Raw genomic sequence first — 13,039 nt, 5'->3', positions numbered from 1 at the left:
TGACAAAGAATAGCTTAATGTACAAGAATATCAAAAAGAATACCTATAACAAAAAAAAAAACACATTTATTATTTATCAAAACATTTTGGTTTATAATTAACAATCTTCCTTTCTTTCATGTTTGCCCATTTTACAAGTGCTTCTTGAAAGTTAAATGCACTTTCAGGGCCCTCAATATTAATCATTAACAAATTGTTTACATGGTTGATTAGCAACCTGTTTCGAATATTAGTTTTAATCAAATTAAGGCAGCTAAAGCCCCTTTCACAGTCAACAGTGTGCATTGGTATTGTTGCACAATACTCTATAACAGAAGTTATTAATGGGTACTGTTCAGACACATCATTGGTATATAAAAATAAAAGTAATTCATTAAGTGACATATTTTTACATCGTTGCATTAAGATGTGTTTAAATAATCCCCATTCACATTTTTCACATCATCCCCATTTTTTTTAACGGAATTTAGTAAAATCCTTTAGCAAAAATGCGAAAATGTTTTGTTGAATTTTAGCATTTTTGAGGGGTCTTTTCGCATTTTGCGAAAAAAGCTACCGTAGCGGAAACCCTGTATGAGCCTATCATTTATGAAAAAAAGAAAGTACAGGTGTAGGTTGCACTTCTTGGAGAAATTGATGGATCAACCTTAAAAAAGACCAAAACTGGTAAGGGGAGAGTACATGAGTGAACAAAAATAAAACTGCTTATGAATTAAGGTAGGTTACAGAATTCCAATGATCTCTAAATGTCGCTGCTCATCTGTCACGCATTTACTTTTACAATTAAAGTTTTAAGGGAAACACAGCCTTGCTGAAAAAGCTGTTAAACAAAACAGATAATAGAATGTCTTTCTTATTTAATCATATAACTAAGGAATATCCGTACTGTTTATTATTTTAGCAAGCAAAAACAATTAAGTCAGAATATTGATAAATAAATTTAAACCAGTTTTTGTTTAGTGCTCTTATTTTATTATAATTCAGCTTTGAGTAAAAGTTTGGAACATTTTTACATTCACTTTGAATAAAATTTTTTAGCTACCAACATAGGTAAAAATCATGATTTGAGTGTCAAGAATTAGCTCTATATAAATTAGAATAAAACCTTGAAACTCGACGTAATATTAAAATTTAAATAAACTTGAAAACTATGTCTAATTGTTAATTTCAAATTCTGCATATCGGACAAACAATATTCAAATCTTTTAAAACCTTTCAGCAAATTAAAAAAATTTAGCTCATGTTTAATCTAGGTGTCAAAAGTACATTAAAATGGTCAGAGATGATTGTGCTCCGGAAAAAATGTATAATTTTCGCTAACCATGATCCGGAAATCCAAGGTCCAGAAATTTCAAGAAATCACCGATCACATATATGGATAAAAATTCTTGTGTGTTTTATTTAAAAATATTAGAATTTATACAGGCGTCTCTTTCATTTGTAAATATTTTTTCTGGTAGAATAATGAATGTGATTAGATATAAAAGTTGACTTATGGATAATTATTCAGTTAAATTATGCTGCATATAATTTATAAAGACATTCATTTTTTTAAATGCGTCATTAATGATTCTACTCAAGAAATTTTCAGGATTTTTGAGTTGGTTTCACAATCACTCCAGAATGGTGAAAATGAAACATAAATATAGTATTTATATTTCAATAATTATAAATTAGCTTTTAGTGTATTTGTAAAATTTAAATTTGCACCTTTTTCTTCCAGAGTTTAGATATGCCAATTTATAAAGTCAGCCACTTTACTTAATGAAATGTCTCAGAACGAATGTGATTTTAATAAGTGGTGGTCACTGTTCAGTGAAACCCATTTAAAACGATTTTCTTGCTTGATTATTTCATATTCTTTTACACAATTTTGTCCCCTATTTCTGAAGTACTTAAGGATTTTATAGAAACTTCTTTTTCTTCAAAGTTAAAAAGTTTTTTAGACTGCCATTTGTCCTTTAAAAACTAAGAAAATCCCCAGCATGAAAGAATTCAAAAATCTTAAGTAATGAAATTCATTGTGACTAAAACTTCAGGATTTTTGGAAAAAGTTCTAGGCAATTTAGTTTTTGCCATTACTTTTTTTAAACTTCAGAAAAACGTGTCATGTTAAGGATAGAGAAATCGAGTCCTTGTATCAATACAAGGCTATAAGAAGGAGAGAGGATAATTTAAATCAACTAGTTTTAGTATTTACTTTTTTTATTTATGTTAGTCTGTACTATCTAAGCTAAGTTTCAATAAATACGTTTGTTTTTTTGCATATTATTGTAACAACAACTTATACATATCAGCCTTTTAATGTATATTTATGAGTTTTTAAAAAAAATATCTAAGCTTTCCCTCTAAAAGAAATTTATTGTTTAAAAAGTTTTTCATTTTTTTCCCATTAAAAACTGCTAAAATGGGTTTTACTGTCTGTTTCTTCTAGTGTTTTAAACCTGAAAACCCACTTTATCTGTGCTGCTTTGTTTTAAGTAAACAGTATGAAATTTTCATGTTAATTTATTCATTCTTTAATTTATTGATAAATAACAAATCTACTATCTCACAATCCAAGATATATTATCATTTTTTTTATAAGCTGTCGTGAATGCAGAGAACTGCCATTTTTTTCATTTCCATTTTCAGCTCATAAACCTGCCATCATCAACTTTGCCTTAATAGTATAGTAGGATAATGATGCTCAGATGTTTATTCTCGAATGCGGGAAGAAAATTGCAGTCAATATTTTGTGTCTTTTATTATAATCATGCAAACTGCCATTTGTTCATTGTGTATAATGCAAGTCTAAATGTTACTCTTGAACAAACATTTTTGTTTTAGTTTCTTGTGGGAAGCCACGATTGCTAGCGTAATATTTAATATTGTCATTTTTTGTGTGTCAAAATAGCTCACATTTTAGTAGTATATTAAGAAATTTAATATATAAGAAAATATGATGAAAAGCTGTAATGAAATTGAATCGTCTAGATTTTCAAAATATTTTTGTAGAACACTTGTCTTCTTTTAAAGGATAGATTATAAAAAGATTTTTCACCAATTTAAATAAATCTGCAAAATAGATATTTTCAAATTATTTAGTCTAATTTAGTTGTTTAATTATTTAGTAATTTAGTTGTAAGTTTTTAAAATTATGTTAATTGGAGATAGATTAGTATGAAACTGGAAGTTTGATGATGAACATATTGGTAAATAATTCTAAAATTAGTTTCCTGACACCAAGTCTAACTTAATGTTCATATCAAACAAAACTTTTATTTGGGATATTGAGGTGCTGATTTCAGGTACAATAAGTTTGTGGTCAATTGTATTGCATAATAATTTATTCCTGCATTGAAATGAAATGAAATTGAAAAAAAAAAAATGAAATTGAAGCAATTATTGTGAATAAACCAGTCACACTGTAAAAGGTGTGAGACTTCTAATTGTTCAGTTTCCGTACTCAATGTTTTTGTTTAGAATCCGTAAATGTTTGGCAAAAAAAAAGTGGTAGGACTTTTTTTGTGGCATTTAGACTTTTTTAAAGTTGTCTTCATTTTTTTTTTAATAGGGTGAAATAGATTCTGAAAATTTATACAAAATAATTATCAATAGTGAATAAATTTAGAAAAGAAATTTTATGTACTCTGTTTAAAATAAAAATTAAACCTAAATTAAAAAAAAATAATAATAATAATATTTTAGCAATGCATTGGTTAAGAAAAATGAATTTCTATCTAGTAAGAGTTCTAAACTTGAATCCTCACAATTTGAACATGACATCTTTCTGAGTTATCTCTTTCCCCCACTTAAAAATGTTTTTAGAAGAAGGGGTATTTAACTTGAAAATCTGCTACTGACTTCAAAATAAATTCAGCATCTCAAAATCAATATAACATGTTTTATTTGACTCTTAAGTTTTATGTTATGCTGAATGCCATTTTTTTTGTTTCAAAAGATTTCATTTTCAAAAAAAAACTATCTCCAATTGTACATAGGTAATATTTTGCAAATTATTAAGCTTGATTTAAAAAAAACTAATAATTTTATGTGTATACTGATTATATGTATTTTTTATATTGTAATTAAGTTTCGTTGACTATAGGTAGGTAATATATATTTTGTCATTTGTATTCTGTTTGTTAAAAAAAAAAAAAAAATTGAAGCATGATTAGTTTATTCAATCTGTGTCATGACATGCACATTTTAACTTATCTCAGTAAAGATTGTCAATTGGTAAGCATGAATTATTTGAACGCTACTTTGTTATGAAAGTCCTGTATTTGTTTTATGTAATAAGTGCATAGAAACTTCATAAAATTATAAAAATATCAACTTTAAAAAAAAAATTTAATCGGCTGCTGATGTTTTGTTGCATATATTTGTAGAATAGTGTAGAGAGTTTAGTGGCTTTGTGTTAAAATTTTCTAATGAAAGTTTATCTTAAAATTTTCATTATTTCTTATTATTGTAAAAAAAATGTTACATGTTTCAAAAGAAAGTAAGCGATATGTTGGTTATTTGTGGTATTTAGTGATATATATTCAGGAAATTTATTCCTCTCATATGTAAAATTGTGACGATTATTTTAAGTGATTAAACGAATTGTGTTTACTCTGTCTCACAATTGGTTTTTTATTGTTTTTACATTTTGTGTATCATTTCATGACGCTTTATTGATGTAAGTTGTGTAGCTGTTTTATGCTTTTTACTGCTTGGTGTTGTTTTGTTTAATAAAAAAATTATGTTTAAATATTCGTTAATTATTTTTAGTGGCCAAACTAAAAAGAAAATCATAAACATCTGACTGAAAACTTTGTGTTTGGAAGTATAAGCAATTACTGAGTGTCCCAAAAATAAGACACCTGTAGAATATAGAAACATGCATTCTGCTAAAGAAACCATATAATTTATTCCCAGCCAGTTTCAAAGTGGATTGCAAATTTTGTCCTCAGCCATCTTAGACCTCAACTATGAACAAAAATGCTTTCTGCTACTTGTCAGACCATTCAAATTGAAATATTTGCATGAATATCTGTAAATTTTATCCTCAGACTCCGCTAAGCTGTTACTGCAAATGGTAATTATTGTTTGAAAATATTACTTTAAAGTTTTTCTTAGTTTGCAGCGCCATCTGTTGATGAACTTACAGACCTTCCATTGTTCTTTAACCCACTCTGTAAATCAGTTATTTTTTGATCATCCAGTATTTAAGAATTACTTATGTAGAATTCATTTAAAAACAAAAGACTCATGACTTTTTTTTAATTTTATTTAAAAATATATATATTTTTTTTAATAAAAAGTATTTAACAAAGCTAAAAGTCAGCGCAACAAGATGCATAAAACTATACAAATATCTACACAGTGTAATAAATAATAATGCACTAAGCATCTTCATTCATTAAAGCATGTATTGATACAATACAATGAGAAAAAATTACTTCCCTTAAAGTAACATTCAAAACAATAAATATATCATTTAAAAATATACATATAACAATACAAGACCATAAATATCTCAATATACTTTTATAAATAAAAACATTAAACTAATTCTTATTTATAAAACAAAAAAGAAAATAAAACTAATTCAATAAAAGGTATTTTAAAAAGGCAAAATATTTAATATTGCAAGTAAATTAATTTTTAAAGGTATTTTTAATGAAAAATTAGATTTAAATAATGATTCAACATTTAAATTATCAAAAAGGAAAGTGATTTATGAACATTAATAAACAAGCGGCAGCAGAATATCATTTCAGTAATCTTTGGCAAAAGGTATGTAATGTTGAATTTGTCAAATTAGTAAAGTATCATAGATTTAAATAATGATTCAACATTTAAATTATCAAAAAGGAAAGTGATTTATGAACATTAATAAACAAGTGACAGCAGAATATAATTTCAGTAATCTTTGGCAAAAGGTATGTAATGTTGAATTTGTCACATTAGTAAAGTATCATAGTTTAATATCTATACACAAAAATGCAAATGGCATATACAATTCCTTCATACAGAAAATGTCTCTGTTTGATTTATATTGAACACACATTCCAATGCAATCAGTTCTTTTAATAGAACAATATCAGTCCTGCTTATTTCAATCCTGAGCAGCTTATGACCTGAAGAAGAATTAAAATTGTAAATAAAAGTTGGTAGATGTATAATATATTGGTAAATAAGTTTCTTGGTAACTTTAAAGAGAACTTTCAAACATATACAAAACCTATTTTACACAAATCTGCAAAAAAATTTCCAATTTTAAACTTTAGTTCTTTTATTTTAAATATTTCTAATTATCTTAATAAATATTATAAAAGTTCTAATTACCTTTATTATCTACATACCAATAATACAGCTAAGTTTTGATTATTTTACACTGACTAAACTTATTTCTATAAAAAAAATATTTATTAATGTTTTTTTTTTTTTTTTTTAAATATTGCTATTGGCCACTGAATATTTTTTTGGCCAAATATTCTGCAAAATCACTATTTATTCATCCCTATGAGGTACGATAGCTGGGAGATAGATTAAATGAGATGGAGGAAATATTCAGGGTTGGCTTTTTGCCGGCAGAAACTGGTTATAACCGGCAGAAACTAAAAAAACTTCTATAATTAGTTCTAGTAATTGCTTAGTGACATTTTATTTAAGTAAACTGAAAAACTTAACTCCATGTAACTGTAACAAACTTTTTAGTTCATTGTTTGTAAATATATATTATTTTGTTTACATTAAATATAAAGAGTGCTGTATGTCAAATATTTATATTAAATTCTGAAATTCAGTAATTATTATCATTTAACTTTTAACATAACTGAATAGAGCTATTTTCAAATAGTTTTTTTTCTTTTCAAGACATAATTTGCATGGCAACAATCCAATTATTATAACAGTAACAGTTTTAATCTTTTGTGGATGGCAATGCCTGCGAGTTCTGCTGGACTTGAGAGAATCTTCTCAAATTTCTTGTTTGTGCATAGCAAATTGAGAAATTGTTTAGGTTTAGAAACTGCATCAAATTTTATATATTACTGCAGAGTGCAAACAATGTAATATTTGATTTTGAATGGTGATAATTTTGTAAATAAATTGTACTTTGTTTAACATTTAATTGTTTTTTCTATGAATTATCCATTATATGTCAATCTCAGTTCTTACTTTTATGTCATTTTCTGAATTACTGCCAGTTTCTGCCACAAATGTGGCAGAAAAGGGTTTTTGCCATGCTGGTTTTAACCGGTTTCTACCAGTGGTTTTAACCACCTCGGCAGAAACTTGCCAACCTTGGAATATTTTGTTTTAAGTTTTATAAAAGAAAGAATTTTTTTCTGATATTAAACATTCATTGTTTACAGTTAATAGAGTTCACTATTTCTTCAAAATGAATAAGAATAGTATTCTTTTGAGATTTAGTTTTGGATTATGTTTCAATATTCAAAAAATCTTTTTTTTTCTCTCTTTCCTTATAATACAATTTATATGTGTGAAGCATTGCAATTATTTAAATTTTTGTAATCTGGTTCCTTAAATAAAATTTTAATTTGATTGCTGACATTAAATCAAATATATTTAACAGAAATTAAGCTTTTAATTCAACATAATTTACAAGTATATACTATCTCATAGCATATTTTGAATTTAGAAGAAACTGTTTTGGACAAATATCTACGAGCTTGTTTCTTTAAATAGCTGATTTGAAGGGAAAAAAGGAGATAAAAATAAATGTATAAGCTTACTTGTTCATACACAGTCCATGCCAGAGCAGCCATTAACGTTCTTCTAACCACTCTAGGAACCATACCAGAGAAAAAACCTTGAATTCCATTTTCCTATAAAAATTAAACAAAAGAAATAGTTGAATAATGGGCATCATTCATGAAAAAGATTGAGTAGGCAGTGTTGAATTATATCAATAAATTTTTCAAAGCAGAACATACTTTAAAGACTAGAGTAGCAGCCACTGGAACTGTATTGTACTTTTTAGGATACAGCTGCATTTTTGTTTTTATCACATCTGCAGGTTGTGTTATTCCTGCAGCAAATACTCCTGCAACTATTCCACAGGTGAAATTAACAGGTGCTGTTGAGACGTAGTCATGCACATCTAGAATAGAAGCGTCAATGTTACTTGTGTGAATAACTAGCATGTAGGAAAAAAAATAACATGATATTCAAATTTTATATATTTTCTCTACCATTTTTAGTAATATTAGGTGTTTCGAAAAATTTAACTTTAATGCAGTCTAGTTTATTTTATGCAAACATATACAAAAAAAAAAACAATTTTCCAAAATTAACATTTTTTCTAAGTTTTATTTAGATTTATTTGTCAAGTGACTGTTTTACCAAAAGAAATTCTCACAGTAATTGAGACTAAAAAATGATATCTTATAAATATCTACAAAATTCTATACTAAAGTCATAATTAATAATATTATTATCACTTAATGTTAAAAAATTTACCAGCTAAAACTTGAAAGCAACAGAATTTTAAATATCTACATAACTATAAAGAGCTAATTTTATAAACTCTAAATTTAAAATTATTAATTACATTAATAATTATATTACTTTTATTAATCTTATTTAAAAAAAATACGTAAAATAGTGAAATTTCATTGAAAATTTTTAGTAGGCTGATTCATAACATAAGAAAAATATGTAAATCAAAATATTTTTAATAGACTATAAATAAATAAAAAGTTCTAAAATGACTTATAGGTTTTTTTTTCTTCCATAAATAGTCCAGATAATTTTTTTTCTCGTGTGCTTTTCTACTGATGTCCGAGTACACAAAACTGTACTAAACGTTATTTAGCAGAACAATAATAACTTGTAGTTTTGAAATTAACTAAATTTTCATAGCAATTTTAAAGATTAATAAATAGATAAAAGGTTATTTAATGAAAAATATACTTACAAGGAGGAACCATCTTTTTAGTTTGGGTATAGAACATCAAATAAATTCCTGAAAAAGGTGCATCTCTAAAAAGTGTAGGTATCATCCCGGAAAAAAGACCTACAAAAGAAATAAGTTAAATAATGAGCTATTATATTGTGAATGTAATTTTTTATTAACCTCTAAATTTAATTAATAAAAAAGTAGATTTATTTACCTTTTCTTCCTTCAAACTTATAAATTTTATAAAGAGCTTCAGATAAACTGTTGTATGCATAAATACCACTCTGAAAAATAAAGTTAAATAAATATTGAAGCACAAATGATTGAAAAAAAAACAAACTAAAAACAGATAAAACATTTAAAAGAAATAACTTTTTATATTCTGGTTTATGTAATTTTAACTAATAAATAATAACAGTAATTTTTAGGAATGTTATAGAGAGTGTTGTAAAAACTCTTCTAAATTTCCTAGAGCAATCAAACATGTTTTGATGAATTCCATTAAAAATTTCAAATTTTTTGTAATGCTATTTAAACTATTTATTTAAATACAAACAGTATAAATAGTACAACTATTATTTAGTTGTGCAAATTTTTTCAATTATTCTAAAAATATATTAATAGTATACTATTAATATATTATTAGAAAATAAAAATTTGCATGAATAATCATAGTTAAAAGAAACAAAAAAAATGTTTAGATTTTTATTTTACAGATGTTTGTTTAATTATAATAAAAAGAGTTTAGTAACATGGAGAAAAAAATTTCTAATTGTATGTGTTCATTAGTTAAAAGTCATTTCATTAGTTGAAATGAAAAATTAGTGATAGAGTAAAAATTAAATGACTAAAGTATTATGCAGAAAATTGAAAATGTGATTGAATGCAATTAAGGAAATATAGCATTTTTAAAATTTAAAACACTATTTTTCATAAAGTGAATAATACTGGAAAAAAAAAATACTGGATTTTTTAAAAAATAAATTCTAAATTGCAAATACTTTAGAAACTTTTTTTTAAAAAAAAGAAGCAAATAAATATATTATAATGACATTCTTAAAAATGTTAGACACAGATATAAAATTAGTTTTAAATATTTCACGGATATTTTTAAGAGTGTAGATTAAGTTTTTGACCTTTATGATGAATACAAATTAATGTATTCTTTGTTTGAATAAATTAAAAAAGAGCACAACTTCTTTCTTAAATATATATTTCGAATAATTTTTAAATATAATAATTTTATTGAGCTGCTATTGAAGAATAAATGATATTAAAAAATAAATCGAAAATACCAATAAAAATTTGGTATTAAATATATACACAGATCTAGTTAATATCAAACAAAATATTACACAATAGGAACTTAAATTTTATTAAATTAACAATATAATAAATTATACTCACTTCATAACGGGTTTTTAAAACAGTGACAGGCAATAATGTAACACCAACAAATGATCTGGCTAGAACACCAAAACTCATTGATTCCAAGGGATGTGGATTCTCAGAACTGTGTAAGGTAATAAAAATATTGAGTTAGAATATAAACTTTAACTAAACAAAAGAAAAATATAACAACCTGAATTTATAAGTATTTAAATTAAACAAGGTCTATTTCTATATTAATACTTAATATCAATTATTATTACTCGAAGAATAGTATGACATCTCTTTATTTCAAAAATAGAAAATATCTTTAAAATTCCTGAATTCTCTATGTTGAGTATTTTAAATTTAAAATTTTGCAATCTTCATAGAGAATGCTAAAAAATAATAGCTTTAATGAAGTTAACAAATTACAAATCTACTTTTGAAAAATATCAATGATAGTTACCCAAAGTTTGTCTGCAGCCAGTGTAAAGAACTAAAATACATTCCAACACCAGGAACACATCTCATCACAGACTGAAACAAAGAATTTAAATTAAAATATGAAAAAGGTTTACACACAAGATAATAGAAAAGATCAGACCATTAGACAATCTATCATGAATAGGAAATTAATTTCTTGAATTACTCTGTATAAATTGAGTTATAACATAAAATTTATTATGTGCTAACAATTACCTACAAAAAAAATGTCATATCTTAATATAAAATTAAATGACTAATTAATCTTATTATAAATCTAATTTTTTAATAAGATTTATAATAATCCTATTATAAATCTTATTATAAAATTAAATTTATAACTTAACAGAAACAATTCAAGTTGTTGCACAACATTTACTCTAAACTTTTTTTAAAAAAATGATTACTACTTACTGGTAAGGTGCCTCGCCATAAACCCAAGAGTTTCTCATTGCGTAAAACTTGCACAAACAAAGTGACCATTCCATTCTTATTTTGTCTAAAAAAAAGTTTTTAAACTATAATGATAAATAAGAATAATTTATTCTTAAGAATATTATTAACATATAAACCCAGATATGCATTTAGTGCTCTATGTTTTTTTTAATTGGATATAACTATCAATTTATACTATAAAAAACTTTAAAGTAAATGCAAAGAAATGATTACTTTAAACACAGAGTTACAGACAACTCTTAAGGAAATAAAAATATATCAATTAGATATTTAAATAATAAAGGACACATATTCTAAAACAAGTTGATTGAGGTAAAGTTAATAATTGACATCAAATTACTTTAATTAGCTTCCTTCAATGTATTGGGTCTAAATAAAAAGTGATTGAGAAAAGTTTCTGAGACTAAATCAAAAAATTAAATGTTTTATATATGATGTACCAAAAACAACTAAAAACATGATTAAATTTCCTTTGTTCATACTTGAAAGATGCACGATGCAGATTGCTTTGTACAGAAGGGATATTGAATATTATTCTGGGTCTGGTTGCAAATAATACAAAACAATTTATCTACTGACTTTATGTTATCAATAATAAATTTTACATAACTTATTTCCCTTTACATTTACAACACAAAATCTTACCTGCATATATTCAAAAAAATTAGGACAAAGAAAATTGGATACAATTGAATAGTTTTATTGCAACTTTTTTTTTTTACTTTTTTTCATGAGTATAATAGGAAAATTGTTAATTATCAGATCTCATTGTGATAATTCATTTTGATTAGTGATAAAAAAAGAAATAGTGATAATTTAGTTTAAACAATACTAATATTTTAAATTGTTATTTACAAATGATGTAAAACCTAATAATAATTAATTTTTTTAGGATAACAGCTATTGTAAAAATACTAAAGGCAAATGTAAAATTATTTACTTACCCACACTTTGAGGCATTTTGTATTCTTGTCTTTATTAAGTCTAAAGGCTGAAAAAGTAATGTAGAACAAGTTCCACTAACAGATCCAGCTAAAAATGATTTCAAAAATGGATACTGCAAAAGAATACATATATTAAAGCAAAATATAACAACATTCACAAGTTAACATAAGAATATCATTAATAAACAGATTCAAATAAAAATTATTTCATAAAGAGGCATTGCAAAAGAATGCATGCATTAAAACAAAATATAATAAAATTGAAGCACAAATTTAACATTAACAGATCTAGCAATAAATGATTTCAGAAATGCATGCTGCAAAATAGTGCAAATATTACAGGATTATAAATATATTATATCAGGGATCCTAGAAAAGGACAAATAATGCATAAAAATAATATCAACCAATATTATTTTTTTGCATTATTTGTCCTTCTCTAAGACAAATAATGCTACTACTTTGTACACTTAGTTTTTCATAACATAATTTTTTTTTCCGGGTACACCAAAAAAATTTTATTTGATTATGAAAACTGCAAAAGAATCCATACATTGAAGGAAAAATAAAATGAAAAGAGCATTTAAACATAAAAATAGCATTAACTAATAGATCTAGCTGAGAATTCATTTCAAAATTGAACACTGTAAAAGTGTGCTAATATTGAAGCAAAATATAATCGAAGCAAATTAGTGACCAAAATAGCATTCTAGTACATTCTAGATTGATAAATAATAAATTTACAAATAAAGAAAAGAACATTTGTAATAGCTCTTACCGTTTGTATGATTTCCATGTTGGTAGAGCTCTGAAGCAGGTGCTCGCTGTCATCGATATGGCACATTCAGGTGAGCTGCAAAAATAAAAAGGGAAACTGATAAGTGACATC

At 25.2% G+C, this 13,039-nt stretch overlaps 1 protein-coding gene across 3 annotated transcripts in view; it reads right to left on the bottom strand.

The window, feature by feature from the left end:
* Positions 1 to 5,241: 5,241 nt before the first annotated feature.
* The window catches only part of LOC107447020 (mitochondrial glycine transporter A), a 48,665-nt gene continuing 40,867 nt past the window's right edge, over positions 5,242 to 13,039 (bottom strand). For all 3 annotated transcript variants that reach the window (XM_087159258.1, XM_016061833.5, XM_071178888.2), the window contains exons 2-11: positions 12,929 to 13,003; positions 12,151 to 12,263; positions 11,165 to 11,249; positions 10,734 to 10,804; positions 10,304 to 10,409; positions 9,111 to 9,180; positions 8,915 to 9,013; positions 7,932 to 8,098; positions 7,731 to 7,823; positions 5,242 to 6,110 (exon numbers count right to left, since the gene is read on the bottom strand). In XM_087159258.1, the coding sequence (XP_087015384.1) occupies positions 6,084 to 6,110; positions 7,731 to 7,823; positions 7,932 to 8,098; positions 8,915 to 9,013; positions 9,111 to 9,180; positions 10,304 to 10,409; positions 10,734 to 10,804; positions 11,165 to 11,249; positions 12,151 to 12,263; positions 12,929 to 12,994 (897 nt within the window). In that variant the 5' untranslated portion in view covers positions 12,995 to 13,003 and the 3' untranslated portion in view covers positions 5,242 to 6,083. The remainder of the gene's footprint in view (positions 6,111 to 7,730; positions 7,824 to 7,931; positions 8,099 to 8,914; positions 9,014 to 9,110; positions 9,181 to 10,303; positions 10,410 to 10,733; positions 10,805 to 11,164; positions 11,250 to 12,150; positions 12,264 to 12,928; positions 13,004 to 13,039) is intronic.

Source organism: Parasteatoda tepidariorum, chromosome 3 (genome assembly GCF_982258835.1).
Source record: "Parasteatoda tepidariorum strain Cologne lab strain chromosome 3, Ptep-v5.0, whole genome shotgun sequence".
In the NCBI taxonomy this organism is placed as follows: domain Eukaryota; kingdom Metazoa; phylum Arthropoda; class Arachnida; order Araneae; family Theridiidae; genus Parasteatoda; species Parasteatoda tepidariorum.
The sequence above is the reverse complement of the archived record's forward strand: the minus strand, read 5'-3'. Positions and strand labels throughout refer to the sequence as shown.